This window comes from Carassius auratus, chromosome 28 (genome assembly GCF_003368295.1).
Source record: "Carassius auratus strain Wakin chromosome 28, ASM336829v1, whole genome shotgun sequence".
In the NCBI taxonomy this organism is placed as follows: domain Eukaryota; kingdom Metazoa; phylum Chordata; class Actinopteri; order Cypriniformes; family Cyprinidae; genus Carassius; species Carassius auratus.
Window position 1 is genome coordinate 21,498,734 of NC_039270.1, and position 25,101 is coordinate 21,523,834.

The window sequence follows — 25,101 nt, forward strand, 5'->3', positions numbered from 1 at the left end:
TTGGTTTTCTTTTGGAAATATGTTTCAAATTAATCCTGAATGCATTTATGACTGTAAAAGCATTTACTGCATATATGTGTGACAACAAAGAAATCGCGATAGTTTATTATTATTTTTTTGTCCATATCGCACAGCCCGAGTTCATTTTTTGAAGTGGGCCGCGCAAACATATGTGTGTGGTTGTGTGGGCCGCAAGCTGAAAAAGGTTGGGAACCACTGGTCTAGTGACACATCAGGGCCATTTTTTGATTAATTGAAATAGATTTCTTACATACAGCTCCTTTAAGGGTTAAAAGTAATCCGTTCCACAAGACAGCTGCAGAGTATAGGAAAGAGTACTTTCCCAAACAGCTCTTAAAGCGGCAGGGCCTGTAATCTGTGGAAGCCCCCCTGGTGCAGTAATTGTGCATATCACTGATTTTTGAAAAGTAATCACATAAATACTTGGGTGCCAGATTATTTCTTATCTTATGAACTAAACAGTTTAAGTTGAGAAACATTCTCCTCCACTCTGAACCACCCAAGACTTGAGAAATGTCAGGAAGAAGATGAGTTCTAGGATGTAATTTAAGGATCACTCTGATTAGTCTATTTTGACAGATCTGTAGCTTGTCTTTAAAACCTTTAGTAGTGCCTGTGTACCAATATGTACAGGTATAGTCAAGATGACATTGAACAAGCGCATCAGCCAGGATTCTTTTTACGTTTTACGATCTAAAAGGCTGGATATTCTTGCCAGGAACTTAGTCCTTTGGCTTACCTTTGAGATCATTTTTCGAGCCATAAGCTCCCCTGATAGTTTGTTATCTTATATACAGCCCAAGTAAGTAACTGCTTACATAACGTAATTTCAACATTACCTACGACTACCCTAAACCCCATAGCCTTTTTCAGTTTATCTCTGGACCCACAAACAATTTACTCTGTTTTGCCAAAGTGGATAGACAACTTGTTGTCTGTTAGCCAAACGCTGAGGTTAAGAAGTTCTGAACTAAGCAGCCTTTCCACCTCTGATTTGTCTTTATGAGAGACTAGAATAGCTGAGTCATCTGCAAATAAAAAAAAATTACAGTTTATAGCTGACGACATATCATTGACATATAATAAAAAACAGAGGACCAAAAATACTAAAAGTAGTCTTGGAAAGAAGTACCAGCTCCTCTGTTATTTGTTTGAAATAAAAAGTCATGCACCCTCTGTGGATCACTAAAAACACCTGACGCAGATGGAAGCTTCTGCACCAGGTTACTTGCAATTTTTGTGAAGAAACTGTTAGCCAGCACCCCCATTATCACAGACTCACAGCTGAAAGTGCTATACCTAACTTATAATTGTAACAGTTTCCTACTTCAGTGTTACAAACATAATTTTGGTGTCTTTGGAAAGAAGACACTTTGGGCTTTACTTTTTATCAACCAGATTTGATAATGCTCAAAAATATTTAAAGTTATAGACACTGAAGTGCCTTGCATTTTTTTTTTACCCCACTTAAATATTTTTTTATTTGATATAAAAATACATAAAATGAGTCAATCTAGAAAAGTAATGAGTTGAAAGTCACATGTCTCATGAGTTTCTATTTCAAATCTTAATAAAATATCATGAAAAAGAGACTCCTGCAAATATTTTTCTGAGACTATGTGTACACCCCCCACCCCCCAAGTATAAGAAAATATTTTTCGCAATAGTATTGAAGGCTTCTATATTAGGCTGTTCTATTTAGTCAGTAAACATACCACTGCATAGTTTTTTTTTTTTTTCAATTATAAAACACTGGACAGAACTTAGACATCATATAAGTGATTTATTTGAACAGTAGAAAAATACAATAAGAATAATTTGAGTAAGAAAAATAAGAATAATAAGAAAAATAAAAAAAGATCTAACTTTGTTTGCCAATTACCGAAAATCCTGAGATTGCTAGACATGCAACATTTACAATGAATTACGATGCAAAAAAGTGCTGATGTGCTGATGGCCACTTATACAAATGGTAATAACACAAATGTGTCATAAAGTAAATAATCCACTCTCTCTATTCATATAGACGCGTTCACTTTGATATCCATGATCATTCAGTAATAGCGAGCTGATTTGGGCTGATTTGCACTCAAACAGATGGTAATCATGCAGATACATTCACATTCAACATAAAACACACTCACACATATATAAAAACATTTGAAAAATAAAACTTACAGGCCCGTCACGAGCCCTCAGGAGGGAGCGCCAAATTCAAATAAACTATCTTTCGCCTATCTTTCATTCATTCTTTTTTCCGGTGGATCATCTCATTCTGTTTGTGACACTGTACGCTGCAAAACCATGCCGTGTTTTTACTACCAAGATGCAGTTTCCGACCGTGAGTTATTCCATAACGGACGCAAACAGTTCTGTCGCTGAAGAACTGAAACGTAAACAAAGGAATTATTATCCATATTTCATTATTGCTTCGTTGGACCAAACGTGCTTCATGAGATATCGTTCAGTGGACCCTTACCTTTCTAACTAAACCGGGATATACAGCTGTGGATGTGTTTATGACTTGTTATTACGACGGATCTGGTATGTACTGCATTTCCATTGCTCATGTTTGTATGTGCACTGCTTACACAAATGTAGCAAATACAGTCTTTATAAGCTTTCCATTGAAAAACAGCGATCTGTCGTCGATGCTTGAGGCTTAGATCTTTATAATGATACATAGATTATCAAGATTAAATTTGTCCCGTTTCATTTAATCTATTCATAAACACTGACACATGCAAGTTGAGAGGCTTTCAGGACGAGGACGTAGGGGTGCAGGGTAAGAGGTTAAAAGTATCTGCCACCACTTTTTTTTAACATACAATATGGACCCATTAATATCTAGGCCTATTTTAACTAATCTTTTATCCCCAAAGGCTTAACAGTTGACCATGATTTCTTGGGATCCTTTTTATGCTCCTCAATTTTAGACATAAAAAATCATTTTTTGCCTCATCCACCATTCTCTGAACCTTATTTCTAAGAACTTTATATTCTTTAAAAAGAACAGGCAGACTGGTTCTTTTAAACTCACTTAAGATTTTATCCCTCAAATAAATGGTGTCCAAAACATCATTATTTATCCAAGGCTGTGATCCTCACCTCCCCCTGGTAGCAGACCCGTCAGTGTAGTATGTCCTCCAGGTGCCATTAGACTCCGTTGACCGCAGCCTTCCCATCCTTGTCCCCTCCACTGCCTGGTGTCTACTGGCGTTGGGTATTTCAGCCTCAGCAGCACACTGCAGCCGCATACGCATCCGCTTGGCATCTGATATCCACTGGCTCTTGAGTTTACAGCCGCGTTCGCACCAGACATCTCCCGCTGCAACTGCTGCAGCTGCCCGTGTCTTTTAGCTGCATCAGTTGCACCCTCTTAACAACCATTTCAACATCCCATTGGATGGGAGCTACCATCTTAGTAGTGGGCAGAATGGGTTCTGGACAAGACTTCACTTCTGGAGGCTAAAACTGCCTCGAAAGTGCATCTGGCTTAAGACTCTTTGAACCTGGGTAATAGGAGTAAAGTTAAAGCGGTTGAAAAAGAGGGCTCAATGGCTTGTCGGGCATTCAGTCTCTTAGCCTCCTCGACATAAGTCAGATTCTGTGGTCCGTCCAGATTAGGAAATGGGTGTTTGGCCCCCTCCAGCCAGTGCCTCCACTCCTACAAGGGCATCTTTGCAGCCAGCAACTCCCGGTTTCCAATATCATCATTCCTCTGCGTTGGTGTAAGCTGACGAGAAAAGAAAGCACATGGGTGAAGCTTGTTATCGCTCTTACTTATCTGTGACAAGACAGCTGCTACTCCCACGTCTGAGGCATCTACCTCCTACACAAAAGGCAGCTCTGAATCAGGGAGGGCTAGGATTGGGGCAGACGTAAAGAGTCTCTTTAGCTTGTTGAAAGCTTGATCTGCTCTGCAGGTCCACACAAATGGCTTAGCTGACTTCCTGGTCATTGCAGAAAGAGGCTCGGGAACAGAACTGAAGTGTCTTATGAATCTTCTATAAAAATTGGAAATGCTCAGATAGCACTGTACCTGTTTTATTAAGGTTGGTCAAGGCCAGTCCAAGACTGCTTGTATCTGCTTGTCAGGATGCATCTGAAGGCTGCTCTTTGATACCCTGAACCAAAGGAAGGAAACTTCTGCAACATGAAACTCATTTTTTTCCAACTTCACATAAAGTCTATGTCTCAGTCGCTGGGATAGGACCTCCCGGACATGCTGAACATGCTCTGGTTTAATTGCGAGAAAATATAAAGATGTCGTCCAGATAAACAAACACAAATTAATCAAAAATTTCTTTGAGAACATCATTAATCAAGGCTTGAAAGATGACTGGGGATTCACTAGGCCAAATGTCATTACCTGGTATTCGTAATGGCCCCTTTGGAGTGTTGAAGGCCGTCTTCCACTCTTCTCCCTCACTGATTCTAACTAGATGGTATGCGTTTCGCAGATAAAGTTTAGTGAAGATGGTGGCCCCTTGCAGGATCTCAAAAGCAGTGGTCATAAGAGGGAGAGGGTATCATTCTTGATGGTAATCCAGTTTAAACTTTGTTAGTCTATACAGGTTTGGAGACCCTCATTCTTATTTTCAACAACAACAACAAAAAACCCGCCCCAGCAGGTGAGGTGGATGGACTTATGAGTCCATTGGCCAAGGCTTCTTTAAGGTACTTGTCCATAGCAAATCTCTTAGGGCCGGAAAGGGAGTAGAGCCTTCTATGTGGTGGGCAAGTTCCAGGGACCAATTCGATAGAGCAGTCATAAGATCTATGAGGTGGTAATGTGGCAGCTTGAGCTTTACTAAAGACTTCATGGAGGTCCACATACTCCTGGGGAACTCGTGATTACTCAAGTCAATGAACTAGGGACTTGGTTGTGACTGACTCAATCTCAGGAATGGCCAAGACTGCAGTAGATTGGGTCTCAGAAAAAGATGCAGATGTCCACATGGATTCAAGATTCAAAATTTTTATTCGTCACATAGACAATTATATAGAGTATATATAACCAGCAGTGAAATGTGAGTCAGGTCCGCTCCATGGACAGTGCATTTATTAAAGAATACAACAAAGATGAAAATATACATAAATATAGCTATCAAAGAATGAAATAAAAGTAAACAATAAACATAAGAATACAAAATAAAAAAGATGTATATTGTAGAATTAAATATAGAATGCAAAATAATGTGCATGAAAGTAAACTGTAGTCTTAAATATTAAGATACACAGGGATGTACAATGTGCTTATGTACTGTAGTACTGTAGTCTTAACTCTCTGGAGTATTTTTGGGGCCTGGAGAAGTTTTGTCATGGCCTGACATTTGTGCTTTTTTCAGTTTCTTATAAATATCTAAATAGCTAAAGTCTAATCTCACTGTAATCAGCACATACTGGGCTATAATAATATGTGAGCAGCATGTATGTACATGATTGTGTTTTTGAGAAAAAAAATGTTATGTGTTGTTAGTGAAAAAAAAAAAGTTAAATCACTTGAATAAGGCCATAAAGCACATAGAGAACATTGGTTCCCGGGACTTTTGAGAACTGGAGCTTGTAGCCTAGAATTTTTCTTTCTAAATTATGTGAGAATCATCTTGTTTACTCACTCACAGAAAACAACATATTGATTTAAATTTTCTAAGACTCTTTTTGTTGGTAAAAGTCATATGCAAGTAGGCGTCAACTATCATGAATATCATTGTGATTATTTACCTGAACTACAGAAGGTAACAGGCTTTTATTTGAACCAGGCTTTTATTAGAAGCAGGCCTTTATTTCTAGTTCCATCAGCTTGATAATTAATTGGGTAGCACTTTATTTTACAGTCCTGTTCCTCATGTACATACTATGTACTTATTATAGTAATTACAATAACGATCTAATAACTAGGTACTAACCCTGAACCTACCCCTAAACCTAACCCTACCCCATGTAGTTACCTTGTGTTACCAGAACTTTCTTAGATAAATACACTGTAAGTACACTATAAGTACATGGCAGTACACGTACTGTAAAATAATTGTTTTAAATAAACCGTTTTAAATTAAAAGCGATGACGTTTCACACTGTAAAAAAAACCCAACTTGGAAAAGGTTGAAATTACTGGTTTTGTTGTGTTGGCTCACTATAGAAAAGTCAATATAACTATGTTTAATACTTTTATTCAACCTAAATCATAAACTTAAAAAGTTTAGTTTTGTGAACAAGGTTTTGAAAGTTAATCCTAAAAAACTTCTGCCAACTTATTTTTAAGTTCAAGTTTAAGTTCCCTCCCACTAGCAAATACTAATTATGGAAGATAATATGCAACCATTTGTTCATGGGACAGTGTAGAAAAATTTTATATTTATTTATTTATTTATTTAAATAACTTAAATGAGCCTAATGTTTAACTGTAAAATAACATTATTGTAAAATAAAAATAGTGTTTATTATTATTATTATTATTATTATTATTGTTATTGACCTTGTGTCTGGAAATAAAGTTGATTTAAATAATAGTATTATTATTAATGAAATCATGGGCACTATATGAATAATAATATATTGTACAGATAATGTACAATAACAATGTATTATTATAAGTAGTAGTTGTAGTAGTAGGCTATAATAGTAGTAGTAATAATAGTAATAGTAGTAGTAATATACTGTGCACAGCAGTATATTTTGAACCCTGGAAATTGTGCTGTCTTCACATGCTTTCTGATAAATACAGATGAATTCTGAGAAGAAAAAAAATCTTAAATTAAAATAATTTTTCTTTGTAAAAAATGTAAACAAACGCCCTCTCAAGTCAAAAACACGATTTCAAAAGCGGGAGGAAGATTAAGATAGCACGTGAAGGCAGCATTAATTTGTTGGAGGAGGACATTTACTGTGAAGTTCGTTAACAACAGGAGTTGGCGCCAATGCTAATCTCACAAATTTGCGCTCTACAGACAGAACAGAATACAATTAGCCTAGGGAAGAGTTATTTTTATTGAATTGTTACATTCAAATAAAACATTCATTTAAAAAGAATTAGCAGCATGTTTTCCGATAAATGTTATTATTTTTTCTCGTGCTAAACCACGCCCCTCAGTACATTACCTTTTTAATGCATGAGAATCAACTGAGAAGACGTGTTCATCAGGCGGCTGAAGAAAAATCTTATTGAAAGACAAGGCAGCATGTGGGCGATAATAATCCAGAGGAATATTTATGGTGAGTATTTTTATTTGGTTTTGTTGTACTCTACTTCAGAATTAGTTGATATTAGTTCATTAGGAAAAATTTAGACACCACTAACTTTGCTTTGTCAGTTATCAACATTACTGGATGTTTAAATCTAGCTTAATTTTTAACCCTTTTAACGTTACGTGAAATATTTTAAGTTATCATATTTTGTTGCCATGGATTTTGCTGCAAAGTAACATTTTTGAAGTTGTGCACATTCTGTTGCTAGGCAGATTACCTGGCTCTCCATTTGCTGATAATAGTACTGAAGGCCAATTCTGATTAATTGCTCCAACAGTAGTAGATTGATTGATGAAAAGTTCTGAGGAGATTATGATTTTTGAAAATATCTGTGAAGAAGTTGTCTTAAACTTAAAACAATAAAATGTACCGGTATAAGTTAATTGTCTATTTCATTGTTAATTTATTTATTTCCCTTTTATGAACATGTTTTTTTTTTTCTTTTTCTTAAACAGCTCAACATTGAAAGCAAGCTTCATGCAGTTTAGAAACTGTAAATACAATTGTGCCAGTCTGGCAACTGACAAAATCTGTTGCTGAGGTTCTATAGCTCTTAACAAATATGGCAATGCCCTCATCAAAATGTATCGGGCAAAGAGTAAAGACCTTGGAGATGGCATGAAAAGGATCCTGGACCATTTTGATGAGCAGGTATGATTTCTATACTTGTGATTTTTAAATAGGGGTTATATCTTTAAATATTTTGTGAGAATTATTTAATCTTTTTGAGAACCCAAAGATCATATATATCTTAGGGTACTCAAAAAGATTAAAATTTAAAGATATAACACTAATTTCAAAAGATTGTGGAAGTAGATTACTTTTTTGCTGTCAGTTTTTGTATATAGTTTTTTTTGTTTGTTTGTTTGTTTTTTGCCATTTTTGACCCTTTAACCATCCCTAATACATTTTCAGTGACACTCTCTTTAAGTCTCTCTATATGATCTGTAAGGAATCATGCAGAAGTTAATCATAATTTAAACTATTTATCTCCCTCTAGACAACAGACATCTTATCACTCAGACACACTACAGCTCTACGGGGACTCACCTTGTACCTCAGAGAGCACGATGCATTATCAACGACTTGCCTGGTAAGTTTTTAGCTTTTGTTCATGTCATATTTCCATTGATCACTGTAATTTTATGAAATGTGAGGATATATTTAATAAAGGTGCTGACATGGTTTCCATGTGGTTTGTTTTCATCAGGTTAGCACATACTGTGCCTGTGGCAAGCAGTACAATACACAAGTCCTTTGTGGGGAGCTACCGCTTTTACTGTCATATTGTCTTTATTTATAATTAAAGTGTTGAACATTGACCGGTTCCCTCCTCCTCCTTCCTGGGATTCAGTTTCAATGCAACACCATTAAAGGATCAGGGAAGGGGAAGTCAGAAACCGGCAAACTTTAATCATATAAAATAAAAAACACAAAATAAAATGAAAACAGCAGCCCCTCACGGACGACTGCCAGACACACATAAAACATAACGTAAATAGTCCAGGCCTGGTCTTCACTCGTCTTGCACTGTCGCCACTATACATCCGGACCTCATTCAATGCAACAGGAGACAGGTGCGCCTTGCAGTTGAGCTTTTACCCACCGCCTCTTAGCCTTGTCCTGCTTGCCAGAGTGCCATGTTTTGTTTGCTACATTTATTTTATTTTTTGTACATATGCACAACAATTATTCATGAAATTTAGATAATTCATAAGACACTGATTTGGAGGAGACCTACACAAGAGGAGTGAAACTGGGCATCCTTGAAGTCATGGAGGACGACATCTCACAGACAAAAAAGAAATGCCTAAACTACAGCATCATCCTGGAGGAAACTGTGGTAATGGAGGACCTACCTGACTTTCCTACTGCTTTCGTGGTACTCTTTGGACTTCTCTATGTGCTGAACATTGAGTATTCAAAAGGAATAAAATACACATTTGAGGCAGTGCAGAACATCTTTGTGGGATTGGGAGAAAAGTGCACCAACAGAGTTCAGTGCCCGGTTGCATGAAACTCCTTAAGCTAAGAAATCCCTTAGATATAAGGTTAAGGGTACTGTCACGGCTGTATACTTGTCATTTTTGCCGTGTCTGGGTGTGTTTTGCTCCTCTTACAGGTGTGCTGCAGAGCTAAGGCAATCAGGTGGATTGGGTGCACCAGTGCACAGGTGTGCCTGTCATTAAAAGCTTCCTGTTTGGCATCCTCATGGAGCGTTCCATTCTGTCACATTGATCCCTGGCCAGGACCGAGATGTTGATCGGCGTTGCGGCGTATTGTGTGAACTTGAGAGATAGTCTTTACTATGAAGAATGTGAGAATAAAAAATATTGTAACCGCCGTAAACGTGTTATCCTCCTTCATTGTTGCTCCCTAATAAGGGCGTAACAAGTACCCTTAGTGAAACTTGGGATGCAAGAAAAAAACTTAAGGGTTTCCTTAAGGAACTTAAGGCTGTTGTTAAGTTTTCCCCTTAATTATCTAAGTGTTCCCTTAAGCGTTGCTGCAAAGTCCTTAGTGACCATTTCACCTTAATAAATTTAAGGGACCAAAATGGAGATAATGAATAATACAGTTATTGAGAGAGTATTGGTTTGACCGCCAGTCAATCCTTCATCTCACCGCAACACTTGAACCTGACATTGAGCACCAAACCCGGCGAAGTTACGCAATTCCAGCACTTCTTCAAGTTTTAATTGCCTTGCGATTTTTTGCTTGCAGTACTTTTCATTCTGTCATCGCTGACATCTTTAAAGTACACAAATCTACTGTCTGCAGAACTGCATCGAGTGGCCTTAGCTCTGTGTCGCCAAATTGAAAAATACGTACAATTTCCTTCCAAAGACGAGGAGACTGCAAAATAACAAATGGTGCCACTGAGTGGCCTGGGAGTTCCCATGACGCACGCGTGTTGTCAGAGAGTAACATTTATCGCAGTTTTGAGAATGGATCACACAAGGGCTTACTTTTGGGGGACAGTGGCTATCCCTGTCGTTCATGGCTGATGATACTTTTCAGGAATCCAGTAGGAGATGCACCGGCAAAATTTATTTACTTCAGTTGTTTCTGGATAAATAAATAAGCATACAATTAGTAAAAGTAAAACTGAATATTTTTCCCTATTGCAGGAAAGATACAACACTGCTCTAACAAAAACTAGGAGTAATCATTGAAAGAACGATTGGGCAGCTTAAAATGAGATTTCACCGTCTTCACGGGGAGCTACGTCTAGAACTAGCAAGAGCAGGGAGAGTCATCATTGCATGCGTCGTCCTCTTTAACATATCCAAAGACTTAGGTGTGCTCATGGATGACTACATTGAACCTGAAGGTGTAGTGCAGCCAAATCATATCGTGGAGGATGTGACAACAGAGGGACATGCTATCCGAGATGTGCTTGTGCAAAAAAATGTTTCCTAATGTGAGCTAGAATATGTTAAACTGTAGGCTATAATAGTGTTTAGATACTGTATTAAGTAGTGCATTTATAATTAAAAATAAGTAAAATCAAAACTTTATTCTAAATACTTTATTCTTTACTCAGGACTCTAATATATACATAAACCAGCCATAAAACATTTACAGTAAGCAAATCACATTATGTATTGTTATAGTATAGTATTGTTATATAGTTGTTAAATATTTGTATATTACAAATCATTTGAATAAAAAACACCCTATCAACAGATCAAAGTTTGTGTTATTCTTCCCCTACTGGTTGCATAGTTATTAATCCATCTCGAGCAAGTTTGTTAATTTTGTATTGCAGAACTATATTCTGCATATTCAAGTTTTCCTTTTCCAGTTCTATTTTAGAAATCTCCAACTCTGCTTTTCTCTTCTGCAGCAAAATAACTTCTCGTTGAAGTTCAGCCAGCCCTGTAGCCTTGGTGGCTTTCAATCCTCTTTCCTCAAACGAACGTCTGAAAACAAAACAAATAACCAGTTAGTTACTTCACAGTTACTGTAGTATTGAACGAACGGTTATACAATGTTATACAATGTTATATATATATATATATATATATAATAACCTAGATGTTACTACCTTTGGGCTGTATTGCTGGGAGGGGGGCTTGTCACTCGAACATCTTCTCAGTTATGAGTAGGTAGGCTGAAAAGTATTATTATTATCATTATCATTATTATAACCACTTACGAAAACAAAAGATGTTTTACAAACTGCATGTAAAAATGCAGTTTATACATATGTATGTATATGTAATTTAGGTTGTAGCGCTCATTTGCATTATTTTACCTGCTTCCCGAACTGCTTTGAGGAACGCCTGGAATACCGACTAGAGAAGAAGAATCCTTCCCTAATATATCTTGTACTAATTTTGCTGTGTCGGATAGCTCTTGTAGCGGTGACCCTCCTCCTTTACACAGCAAAATAACATTGTTCCATACCAAGCGCGATGCCTTTTTGATACAATTTATCAGGCACGAGCATGAACGTTACTCACCGGTCTTTCCGGATTCTTTTTTATTGTTTGCCATTTCTTTTCTTATACTCACCACTAAGTTTTCATACTTTTTCATACAGTATTGTTCAAAATAATAGCAGTACAATGTGACTAACCAGAATAATCAAGGTTTTTAGTATATTTTTTATTGCTACGTGGCAAACAAGTTACCAGTAGGTTCAGTAGATTGTCAGAAAACAAACAAGACCCAGCATTCATGATATGCACGCTCTTAAGGCTGTGCAATTGGGCAATTAGTTGAAAGGGGTGTGTTCAAAAAAATAGCAGTGTCTACCTTTGACTGTACAAACTCAAAACTATTTTGTACAAACATTTTTTTTTTCTGGGATTTAGCAATCCTGTGAATCACTAAACTAATATTTAGTTGTATGACCACAGTTTTTTAAAACTGCTTGACATCTGTGTGGCATGGAGTCAACCAACTTGTGGCACCTCTCAGCTGTTATTCCACTCCATGATTCTTTAACAACATTCCACAATTCATTCACATTTCTTGGTTTTGCTTCAGAAACAGCATTTTTGATATCACCCCACAAGTTCTCAATTGGATTAAGGTCTGGAGATTGGGCTGGCCACTCCATAACATTAATTTTGTTGGTTTGGAACCAAGACTTTGCCCGTTTACTAGTGTGTTTTGGGTCATTGTCTTGTTGAAACAACCATTTCAAGGGCATGTCCTCTTCAGCATAGGGCAACATGACCTCTTCAAGTATTTTAACATATGCAAACTGATCCATGATCCCTGGTATGCGATAAATAGGCCCAACACCATAGTAGGAGAAACATGCCCATATCATGATGCTTGCACCTCCATGCTTCACTGTCTTCACTGTGTACTGTGGCTTGAATTCAGAGTTTGGGGGTCGTCTCACAAACTGCCTGTGGCCCTTGGACCCAAAAAGAACAATTTTACTCTCATCAGTCCACAAAATGTTCCTCCATTTCTCTTTAGGCCAGTTGATGTGTTCTTTGGCAAATTGTAACCTCTTCTGCACATGCCTTTTTTTTAACAGAGGGACTTTGCGGGGGATTCTTGAAAATAGATTAGCTTCACACAGACGTCTTCTAACTGTCACAGTACTTACAGGTAACTCCAGACTGTCTTTGATCATCCTGGAGGTGATCATTGGCTGAGCCTTTGCCATTCTGGTTATTCTTCTATCCATTTTGATGGTTGTCTTCCGTTTTCTTCCACGTCTCTCTGGTTTTGCTCTCCATTTTAAGGCATTGGAGATCATTTTAGCTGAACAGCCTATCATTTTTTGCACCTCTTTATAGGTTTTCCCCTCTCTAATCAACTTTTTAATCAAAGTACGCTGTTCTTCTGAACAATGTCTTGAACGACCCATTTTCCTCAGCTTTCAAATGCATGTTCAACAAGTGTTGGCTTCATCCTTAAATAGGGGCCACCTGATTCACACCTGTTTCTTCACAAAATTGATGACCTCAGTGATTGAATGCCACACTGCTATTTTTTTGAACACACCCCTTTCAACTAATTCAACTAATTGCCCAATTGCACAGCCTTAAGAGCGTGCATATCATGAATGCTGGGTCTCATTTGTTTTCTGAGAATCTACTGAACCTACTGGTAACTTGTTTGCCACGTAGCAATAAAAAAATATACGAAAAACCTTGATTATTCTGGTTAGTCACATTGTACTGCTATTATTTTGAACAATACTGTAACTTCTTCTACTGTTCGCTTGACAGCAAGATTTCTTGAATTAATTTTTTCTGTTATCTCCTCCAGATTTGTGCGAATGAGTGACTGATGGGTTATAGTGGCTTTTGAGAATGTTTTTTCTTTTTGTGAATTCTTCTAAAATAATTGCCTTTTCGTCCTCTGTCTAGTTTGGTTTACGTTTTTTGTTTTCTGTTATGTTTGTACTCTACATAGCACAATTATATTAATACAAGTGTGATTTTAGTAAGGGTTTGGCTTTGTGGTTAGTTATGTTCTGTTTACTGTTAGAGGTAGTAACTATAGCAACCGCGGTGATCTTTGCCGAATGTTGTCAGAAACTACTGTGAAATGCTTAGTATAGACGGTTTCAACGGCAACAACATAAACAAACGTTACTGCGCATACGCGCTGTTGTGGACCTAACTTAACTTCCGGTAGACTTCCAAATAGAATCAATAACAACAGCCAAGTCCCTCTAGAGTAGATATTTTCTGATAACAAACAAATTATGTTTGCTGCGTGGATCAGGCGGACTTAATGAAAATACAAATTCATTCTTTGCCAGCAGGAGATGTTTTAAAGCATAGACATAAAGCGCGAGAAATAGAGGTTTCCCCAGTAATAGCTGTAAACAAAGCAGAGCTGGTACGCTCACACGCTGCTTTATCAGGCATATAACATGCAAGTCTTCCTTCAGAAATACAGCGAAATACAGAAATACATTTAAATATATAAATGTAAGGAACTATTATTATTAAACGAGCAGTACGTAATTTTACTTGTTTATTCAACTAAGCCTTTATGAAAATCGATCAGTTTTAAAATTCTGTATGTTTGCAAAAATAAATAAATGTATGGGAAACCCATCCCGCAGCACAACCACCTGAGCCCAACTTCAGTCTACTCATCACCTTAACTTTAACTGCGCTTGTAGAAGGCACCGCAGCCAGGCCGATATACACAACACAGACCGGAAGTTAACGTAGGTCCAGGCGCGTGCACCCCGATGAAACCATCTATAAACACTTAGGTAAGGGTGACAGTTGAGAGGTTTCTTGCAACGCTCTTAATGAAATCCCTTACCGCAGGGATTTTTTTCTCCCTCAGGGAAACCCTCACTTAAGGAGTTTCATGCAACCGGGCACAGTCCCTGAAGAATAAGCTACTTACTGTATAGGGAATTAAAGATGCTTTTAGTGTTGGTGGGTACATTTGGCATAATGATGGTGTTTTTTAGGATGTTACTGTATATTGTTTAATGGTGAAATTAAAATTGTTAAGACTCATAGTTTTGATTTCTCTAAAAGTAAAATGCTTATTAGTTTACTTGATAGGCTACTTGATTTCATTTCATAATTAAATGTTTAGGTGAGTCATTGCTTTGTTGATGGATGGTCTTTTAAATATCGAACATTTTTGTTAAAAGTGTTTGTAAAACTTTTTTACGGTTTTAATTTTTTATTTAACATCGACTCACTGTTTTCAGTTTTTGATTTGGGCAATGTTATTGTAGTTTCCAGTTGTAACATATTATTTCTTAGTACCAGTTTCCAATAGTATTTTTTTGTTCACTCAACTTTTGACATTAAGTTCTACATACCAAAAATGTTGAATTGGCACAACTTAAAAAGGTTTGTTAGAAAACAGTTGCACCTCTCCACAAAACTAACAATCTTAAGTTAACCCAATTAAATATTTTATGTATGACTGACATATTAATTTCAGTCAGCATTTTTTTTTTTTTTTTTTTACAAAATTAGTAAAAAAAAAAAAAAAAAAAAAGGGAAATTAGTACCAAGTTTTTTTTTTTTTTGTTGTTGTACTGGCTTAAATTTTTTTTATAGTGTGGTGGACAGAGATCATAACATTAATCACAGAATAATTTCAGAATCAATCACCAAAAGAACCAGTTGGGTTCAGACGCACTGTTTGTTAAAAAAAAAACAGCGTGTTCAGGACTCACTTTCCTGAGACTTTTACTGAAAACTGTGCTTTATGCTGGACAGTATTCAATTATCTACAGATGTTCATATCGTGGTAATATAATATGGTTTCAAAGATAATACAAAGATTAAACATAACCGGGGGAAAAATTCTCATGATTTATCGTCAAACCGGTAATTGTTACATCCCAACTTGAAAAATAAACATTATTATTTCACAGTGAATAAATTAATCAAAACCAGCAGATTGTGAGATTCAGATCAACACAAATATGTAGTTACTCCTCAAAGAACAATGTCACAATGTGAGTTTTATAAGTCTTAGGCATATGCTTAATGCTGTGAGATTCAGATCAACTCAAAAGTAGTAAATGTTACAGTGGTCTTTTGGGACCTCCCCGTTAGGACTGCATGATACATTGTTTCAGCATCGATGGTGCTCAGGATATATTAATCATTCGTCAGCATCCTCAGTTATCTATCCTTACTGTTTATATGGCAAGTAAAATCTTACTTGTACTGTAATGTAACAGGCTACTGCTAGCAAGCGGCTAACCATGTCCCTTTAATGGCATTCGTTATTTTATTAGAATACATTATTTGTTTTCTGTTACTTTCTGAATACAGACAACAACACATCCAAGCAACATCACATCCCCTGCACAGCCTGGAATATAACATTTATTTCCATGATTATCCACGCTTGTTTCATCACAATACCTGCAGAACTTAGATTAAGAAATTGTTGCGTGTTTTAGAAATTATTTTCCTTATTTTAGTAAAACGTGACACACTGTAATTTCGCTACCATTATTTTGGCGAATAAATTAAACCTGCACGAGCTAAATCCTTGAAACTCTAAAGAATGGACTGAAATTCTTCTTATAAACAGCAAAATGCACACAATTTAAAAAAGAGCTTCTTTAATTGACAAATTCACTGATTTTAAAGGGAGCCTTCTTTACTTGCTTTCATATAATTTAAGTAAAAAAAAAAAAATTCAGCTGCTTTTAAATGCGGGTGTGTATCATATTCCTTGCTGTGTTCCTGATGCTGAGTGTGACGTACAGCAATTACTCTTATTTGTCTACTTATTTTTTATTATTGTTTATTATTAATTTTGGATAATTGCATGTAAATGTATTTACTTTGTAATGCATATGCATGTGAAAATTATTATTGCACATGCATGACAGGGAGGTGCCCTCTTGATCACTTGAATTTTTTCCTGATAATTAAATAAATGAAAATTGGGGTGTCTCACATACATGAGAAATATATCTACAGAAAGCTTGAAATGTCTTTTAAACAAAACAATCAAAATGAAACCATTATGTAATCTGTGAAGGTTGCATTTCTCTCTAAAGATGTGTCCAGGTGGAGAGACAAAGCACTGGGAATTTTATCTTGCAGCTGACAAGAAAAAGTTTGTTTATTAATAAATTATTTTCACAAATATTAAGCTACTTCTGCCTGTGCCTTGTGGCAGACCTATTAAATACCCTCAAGACATCTCTGTTAAAGTTTTTAAAGCATTTTATACGCGTTAACAAATGATTTAGAAGAAAAAAAGTTTGTCAAGACAAACTTTAAGTTGGCTTTCAAAAGCCTGTTCAGAAAGTTTGAAAAGTTTTGAAAAGTTTAAGAAGTTTAAAAAGTTTAAAGTTCAGTTTTAGGTTAAGTTAAAAACTCGGTGTGGCTTGTCAATGACACACACGAAGTTTGGTGTCAATATGGCAAAGCATTGCAGAGATACAGCCTCAAGTGTCATTTTGGCATCATGCCTCAAATTCGTCACTGTGGTATGTGAAAACAGTTTTGTCTATCGACACAAAATCCATAACTTTTTGTCAACACAGTCTGAAGATCATCTGAAAAAGTAGTAGAAAAAGTTAATGACTGGTTTATTACTCTTGACCAATAGGTGGCGCTGTTACAAAATTGATGTTGCATGGTCAGTGTGAGGTGACAATGACACATACAAAGTTTGGTACAAATATGTCAAAGCTTTGCTGAGATAAAGCCTACAATGCATTTTGGTAAGTTTTCAACATAAATCAAAATGGCGGACAGGAAGTATGGCCAATTTTGGCAACATTGGTATCAATGTTTTCGGCATGACCCAAAGAATATAGGGAGACCATTTTCATTTCGATAGTCTAATTTATTCAAAAGTTTTATTATAACTTTTTGAGTACCTTCAGGGCATTGGGCCGAAGATTTTTAGGGGCCAAGCACCGAAGGTGTGTAGGCATCTATTGTAAATATTGGCGTAATTCTTCTTCTTCTTCTTCCGCCGCAAGTCTATGGCAGCCCATAGAACTGATTGCGGGAAAGTTGTATAATTTGGCACACTGTGAATCCTTGGTTCAAGCCAAGTTGAAAAAAAAATCGCAAGGTTTAGTTTTTTTGCTGTTTAGAATTTTTCGAAAAACCTACTTTTTCGAACTCGTCCTAGACGGTTAGTCCGATTGACTCAGATCATCTTCAGACCATTCTAGCAAAAAGTTATGGAATTCAAGTTGATTTAGTCCAACCGTTCTCGAATGACACGTGAACAAATTTGACGAAAAAGCATGCAAAAATTCATGTGAGGCTATATCTCGGCAACGGTTTGGCATTTTGAGACTAAATTGGTGAGTGTTATAATAAGCATGACCTGAGACTACCTGCAGTGTTTCGACGCAGCGCCACCTAGTGGTCAGGAGATATGAAAAATGCATATTTTGGTTTACAACTTCTAAATGGTTTAGATTCTTTAGATTCAACTCAAAGTTTGTTGGCAGCGCCACCTTGTGGTCAAGAGTTATGGAATATCACAAATGCTAATAACTTTTGAATAAATTAGACAATTGAAATGAAAGCGATCTCGCTAAATTCTGTGGGTCATGCCAACAGTATCAATACCCATTATGCGAAAAAGTGGCCATACTTCCTGTCCACCATAGACAGTTAGTCCGATTTTCACCAAATTTGACGTGGATCATCTTCAGACCATGCTGGAAAAAACGTATGGATTTCGTGTCGATATACGAACCAGTTTTCATTTAGCGCATCAACAAATTTGATTCGGACGATTTTTAGACTGCCGACAAAATTTTATGGAGGTTGTATCAATACACAAATCCGTTTTCGCATACCGTCGTGACGAAATTGAGGCATCATGCCAAAATGACACTTCAAGCTGTATCTCTGTAATGCTTTAGCCTATTTACACTAAACTTTTTGTGTGTTATTGTCATCTCACACAGAACACACAAAAATGATTTGATTACAGCATCACCTGTTGGTCAAAAGTGATAGGCCATTTAATCTTATTAATAGTGGTTGTATTTATGATTTTTCAGCCATTTCAATAACAATCATCCTAAAATTGCTGTAACTGCTCACTGTTGCATTTGATGTGGTCCTCCATGCCATGCTTACCTCCTAAATTTGCCGTTGGATTGCTTGGCCCCGTAGGTTTTTTTTTTTTTCTCGTTGCAGGACCTACGTCATTCGTCAGCTTCACGTGTGTCGCATGCTAGAAGCAACATGGAGCGTTCCAGAGAGTCGGCTGTTTGGAGATATTTCACACTTCCCACGCAAACTAGTGTGTCGGCTGTTTGCAATGTCTGCAAAGTAAATGTTTTAAGGGGAGGTGGTATTACTACCAATTTAATCAAGCACATCCATAAACACCATGCTAAGGAGCACACTAAATTCCTGCAGCTCAGCAAAACAAAAGGACTGGACAATACAGCCCAGCAACTAACTTTGCAGGATGCATTTCAATGACGGGAAAGTTTCCGATGGAAATCATAAAAGCATCGGCAATTACACAAAAAGTTGTAGAATTCATTGTTTTAGATGTTCAACCAATGTCAGAAGTTGAAGACGAGGGCTTCCGTCGCCTACTGGAACACTTAGAGCCGAAGGAGCACGCTAAATCCATGCAGCTCAGCAAAACAAAAGGACTGGACAATACAGCCCAGCAACTAACTTTGCAGGATGCATTTCAACGACGGGAAAGTTTCCGATGGAAAGCATAAAAGCATCGGCAATTACACAAAAAGTTGTAGAATTCATTGTTTTAGATGCTCAACCAATGTCAGATGTTGAAGACAAAGGCTTCCGTCGCCTACTGGAACACTTAGAGCCGAGGTACTCTCTTCCATCACGCAAGTATTTTTCAGAGACCGCACTGCCAGAACTGTACAAAAAAGTTTGCGAACACGTCTTGAAAGAGATTAAAGATATAAAAGCTATGAGCTTTACTACAGATACATGGAGCTCTGCTGTGAGTCCGATGTCGCTTTTAAATTTAACAGTCCACTGGTTGGACACGAGCTGTACACCACACGGTGCAATGCTTCAAGCTAAGAACTTTCATGGTTCACACACCAGTGATACAATTTCGGCTGCAATTAAGGATATACTTGACCAGTGGCACATTCCTTTGAATAAAGTGCTTGCAAGCAACATGAAAAAGGCCATGGACAACATTGGGGTGCGGAGCTTAGGCTGCTTTGCTCACAGCTTGTAGTCAACGTGGGACTAATGTCACAACGTAGTGTGAGCGATGCCATTGCAATCGGTAGACAAATTGTGGGGCATTTTAAACATGATGCAACAAGACGTCAGAACAAGGTGGAATTCTACGTACTTGATGATACAGAGCCTTCTGAAACAGAAGTGAGTCCTCTGTGCTTACATTGCTGACCATGACCTGCCCAGTACACAGACCGCTAACCAGTGGGCTTTGCTAGAAAAAACGGGCATTGTTCTACCACCATTTGAAGAGCTAACAAGAAAAGTAAGCTCATCAACTGCCTCCGCCGCTGACGTCATTCCAGCTGTCACCGTCCTCAAACGCATCCTTGCTAAAGAAGGCGATGCAGATACTGGCATCAAAACAATGAAAAAAACCCTGCTTCAAGCTGTCAACGAACGTAGGTAAAATTGGTAAAATTGTGTAACCTAACTAATTACATTAGGTCTATATTATAGATTTTTTTTAAGGAATATTAAAGGAAGAAATTAAACCTTTTTTAACAAAAGGTGTGCCTTTGAATTAGTATCTCCCATCAATCCTTGTTATAGCCTAAATAGAAGCTCTGCATATGCTTGCACCTGTTTATCATGTATATTTTGTATGAGTTCATTTTGCTTTTGAGCAATAGATGAATAACAATTTATTTGTTTTAGATATTTTAAGTTTAGATATTTCTACTTTGCGGATGTCCCATGAATGATTCTATTTTCCACACACACACACAAATACAGTCTTTTTTTCCCAATATCGTGCAGCTCTACAAGTAAGTTTACAGTACACAAAAACCCAAAGGTGTCATTTTCAGATTTATCCACTCTGGGAACTGGTTTTAAAAAAAATTGCATTTTCACGCCCTTGAATGCTGGATCCATCTGGACGAAACACATATACCATACAAAATATTTACATATACAAGTAAATGTTTTTCCGTGTGTACGGGGCCTTACGGTGTTTGTTTTTTTGTATGACTGTGTATAACAGATGACTTAATGGAAATCTTCCCACGTACATTGCAGTGATGTGCTTTCTCTACATTGTGAATCCTCTCATGTGTTTTCAGATTTGTTAACCGACTGAAACTCTTGTCACAGTGTGCACACTTATAAGGTTTCTCTCCAGTGTGACTCCTCTCATGTGTTTTCAGACTCGATGAACCACTGAATCTCTTGTCACAGTGTGAACACTTGTAAGGTTTTTCTCCAGTGTGAATCCTCTCATGTGTTATCAGACTTGATAAATTATTGAATCTCTTGTCACAGTGTGAACACTTATAAGGTTTCTCTCCAGTGTGGATCCTCTCGTGTGTTTTCAGATCTCCTGTTTTACTGAATCTCTTGTCACAATGTGAACACTTATAAGGTTTCTCTCCAGTGTGGATTCTTTCATGTGTTTTCAGATTTGATAAGTGACTGAATCTCTTGTCACAGTGTGAACACTTATAAGGTTTCTCTCCAGTGTGAATCCTCTCATGTTTTTTCAGATCTACTGACTGACTGAATCTCTTGTCACAGTATGAACACTTATAAGGTTTCTCTCCATTGTGAATCCTCTCATGTTTTTTCAGACTTGATAAATTATAGAATCTCTTGTCACAGTGTGAACACTTGTAAGTTTTCTCTCCAGTGTGAATCCCCTCATGTGTTTTCAGATGTGTTAACCGACTGAATCTCTTGTCACAGTGTGAACACATGTAAGGTTTCTCTCCAGTGTGGATCCTCTCATGTGTTTTCAGATTTGATGAACTACTGAATCTCTTGTCACAGTGTGAACACTTGTAAGGTTTCTCTCCAGTGTGGATCCTCTCATGTAGTTTTAAACTGCTCGCTGAACTAAAAGCTTTTTCACACCCAAAGCACATGTACTCTCTCACACCATTATGTATTTTCTGATGTTCCTTCAAACTTTGTAGATGCAAAAAACTCTTACCACACAAATGACATGAATGTGGCTTCTTCTTTGCATGAAGTTTCATGTGTTTCTTCAGAAGTGAAGCCCATAAAAACATTTTACCGCATTGATCACATGCGTGCTGCTTCTCTCCAGCGTGGATATTCATGTGATCCTTAAGGTTTGATGATTGTGTGAAACTGTTCCCACACTGATCGCAAGTGAATGGTTTCTCTCCAGTATGAACTCTCATGTGACACTTGAGATTAGATTTACATGTGAAACTCTTTCCACACTGATCGCAAGTGAATGGTTTCTCTCCAGTATGAATTCTCATGTGACGCTTAAGATTTGATTTACATGTGAAACTCTTTTCGCACTGAGTGCAGGTGAAATATATCTCAACTCTTTTTTTCTTTAAATCTTTCAGTTTAGTTTGAGAGCAAATCAAAAGTTTTCCACAGGTTTTGACATGATTTTTCTCCTCAACTTCACTCGATTCTTCATTTTCCTCTTTTTCTTCAATGAACTCTAAAATAAAAAGTATATTGTTAAAAGCTGAGAGAACATCTGCAAAAACACAATTTACTTTTCTTGCATTAGATTTACAGTCTTGTCTACTGTAATGTTACTGTAATGTCTTTTACTCATTTAATAGGGAGACCCAGTAAACATTTTAAAGGGGGGGGTGAAATGCTAATTCATGCATACTGAGTTTTTTTACACTGTTAAAGAGTTGGATTCCCATGCTAAACATGGACAAAGTTTCAAAAATGAAGTTGTACGTTTGAAGGAGTATTTCTGTTCCAAAAAAACCTCTTCCGGTTTGTCACAAGTTTCGGAAAGTTTTTTTCGAGTATGGCTCTGTGTGACGTTAGATGGAGTGGAATTACCTTATATGGGTCCTAGGGCACTTCTGCCGGAAGAGCGCGCGCTCCCGTATAGCAGAGCAATTCACTGATCAGAGCGAGAGCATCGCGAAAAGTCACAAAAGAAGTGTGTTTTTGGTTGCCAGGGCAAGATAACCCTGCACAGATTACCAAAAGAGAAACAGCATTAAGGGACCAGTGGATGGAGTTTATTTTTACAGAGCATCAACGAAGTTGTGCAAGTGTTTGTGTTTGTTCCCTGCATTTCGAAGATGCTTGTTTTACAAACAAGGCCCAGTTTGACGCCGGATTTGCACATCGTTTATTTCTTAAGGATAATGCAGTCCCAACGAAAAAGGGTCACGATCGTGTGTTGGAACCGCATGCGGTGAATAAAACTGCTTCAAATATCTCTGTGTTGTTAACTTAGATATCGGTGTGTAAGCACATCAAGTAAACAACATGCGATGTTGTCATCAAACTGCACTTTCCACATGTACAGCTTAAAAAAAAAAAAAGACGACATAAAGTGGAACTTAGTCATTTTCCAAAACCGCTAAGCAAATATATACAGTTTCAGTACATACCGCATAGAGACGCCTTTGCTGATGCTGCTCTTGTTAAATTTCAGCCTCTGGATCTGTGTCACAGCTTCCACATGCTCTCAACGCAAAAGCCTACTTGCGCTCATGATTCTTTAGCTCGGCCCACACGTCACGCCTCTAGGTGCTCGTGTTTTTCCGGGAAAAATCGGTACAGACTATCTTTCTCTTATAAATATAATAAAAATAAAGACTTTTTGGAGTTATGAAGGATGCAGTACTACTCTATAGGTACTCAAGATTAACAGGATATTGGGTGAAAACGAGCATTTCACCCCCCCTTTAAAGCATCATTGTTCTTTTCGGTCAGATTGACCCCAGGGTCTTTAAGCTGTATAATACAAGAAATATATAAATTTGACTAGGGCTGTGATGGTGGCAGATTTTTACCACTTTACCACCATCACAGCCCTAGTAAAATGTATATATTTATTTTATATACATATACAAACATTTCTATACATATATATATAGAACAAAATTATAAACACAACACTTAAGTTTTTGCCCCCATTTTTCATGAGCTGAACTTTTTTTTTCCTGTACACAAAAGGCCTATTTCTCTTAAACATTGTCTTAATCTGAAGGCATACATATACATATATACATATACATATATATATACACACATATACATACATATATATATATACACATATACATACATATATATATATACATACACACACATACATATATATACACATATACATACACATACATATATATATATATATATATATATATAGCCGCGTTTCCACCGCAGGAACTTTACCCAGGAACTAGGGACTTTGGCCTGGTACTTGGTGTGTTTCCACTGCAGGAACCAGAAACTAACTCAGGGGCGGGACTTTGGTGCTAAACATGCTCAGTGATCATCTATCCGACGAGAAGCAGCCTCACCTTGGATAGACCTTCTGATATGTGACGCTGGCTTTGATGTCTCTTTAGTGGTTAAACATAAAATATAATTCAGCTGCGGGGTAAATCTAACCGGTTTTCTTTGGTCTGTATTCAATTTATCTGTTAAAATGAAAATAAAAAAGGCAAGTCTATATAATATTTCGTTTCATTGTAATGGCTGTATATAACGTTACACATATCCCTGAACTAAGTACATTTCTGCAGCTGTTCTTATGTTTAAATGAAAACGAAAGGAGGCAGTGGTATTTTATATCCTATTTCGTTTTATTGTAAATATACTGAGGGGAAAATTGCAGTAGCCAGAGCGATGAGTTCACGCAGCATTGGTTGAGTTCAAACACCATTTATTCGGATCATTTTCAAAGTATTACTGTTATTGTATCATGAAATGTAATTTGAAAAGTATTTCAGGCGAGAATGTAGTTGTTTAAAACTCAAATCTATGGTTTATTTATAAAGACAGCGCCTATTTAAAAATGTGTTTCGCCGATCTCATAGACGGTGAGCTCCACGCGATCAGCGGGAGCTCAGTCCTCATGTATCCACAGAGAGCAGCCTCTCCTGGGATAGACCTTCTGATATGTGCCACTGACTCTGATGTGTCTTTAGTGGTTAAACATAAAATATAATTCAGCTGCGGGGTAAAACTAACAGGTTTTCTTTGGTCTGTATTCAATTTATCTATATGTTAAAATTAAAATAAAAAAGGCAAATTAATATAATATTTTGTTTCATTGTAATGGCTGCATATACACATATCCCTGAACTAAGTACATTTCTGCAGCTGTTATTATGCATAAATGAAAACCAAAGGAGGCAGTGGTATTTGATATCCTATTTCGTTTTATTGTAAATATACAGTAAGGAAAATTGCAGTAGCTAAGACGAGCTGA

General features: G+C 37.1%; 1 protein-coding gene across 4 annotated transcripts in view; it reads right to left on the reverse strand.

Moving 5' to 3' along the window:
• Positions 1–25,101, reverse strand: part of LOC113047127 (zinc finger protein 845-like) — a 66,697-nt gene that overhangs the window by 37,530 nt on the left and 4,066 nt on the right. Inside the window, exons 1-4 of one of the 4 annotated variants that reach the window (XM_026208407.1) lie at positions 22,707–22,732; positions 22,015–22,344; positions 21,001–21,762; positions 10,057–10,069 (exon numbers count right to left, since the gene is read on the reverse strand). In XM_026208407.1, coding sequence (XP_026064192.1) covers positions 10,057–10,069; positions 21,001–21,762; positions 22,015–22,150 — 911 coding nt within the window. In that variant the 5' untranslated portion in view covers positions 22,151–22,344; positions 22,707–22,732. Of the gene's footprint in view, positions 1–8,148; positions 11,199–11,323; positions 11,390–11,533; positions 11,813–17,894; positions 22,347–22,706; positions 22,733–25,101 lie in introns of those variants that run through there. The other 3 variants (XR_003276214.1, XR_003276215.1, XM_026208408.1) reach the window with 3 other exon arrangements.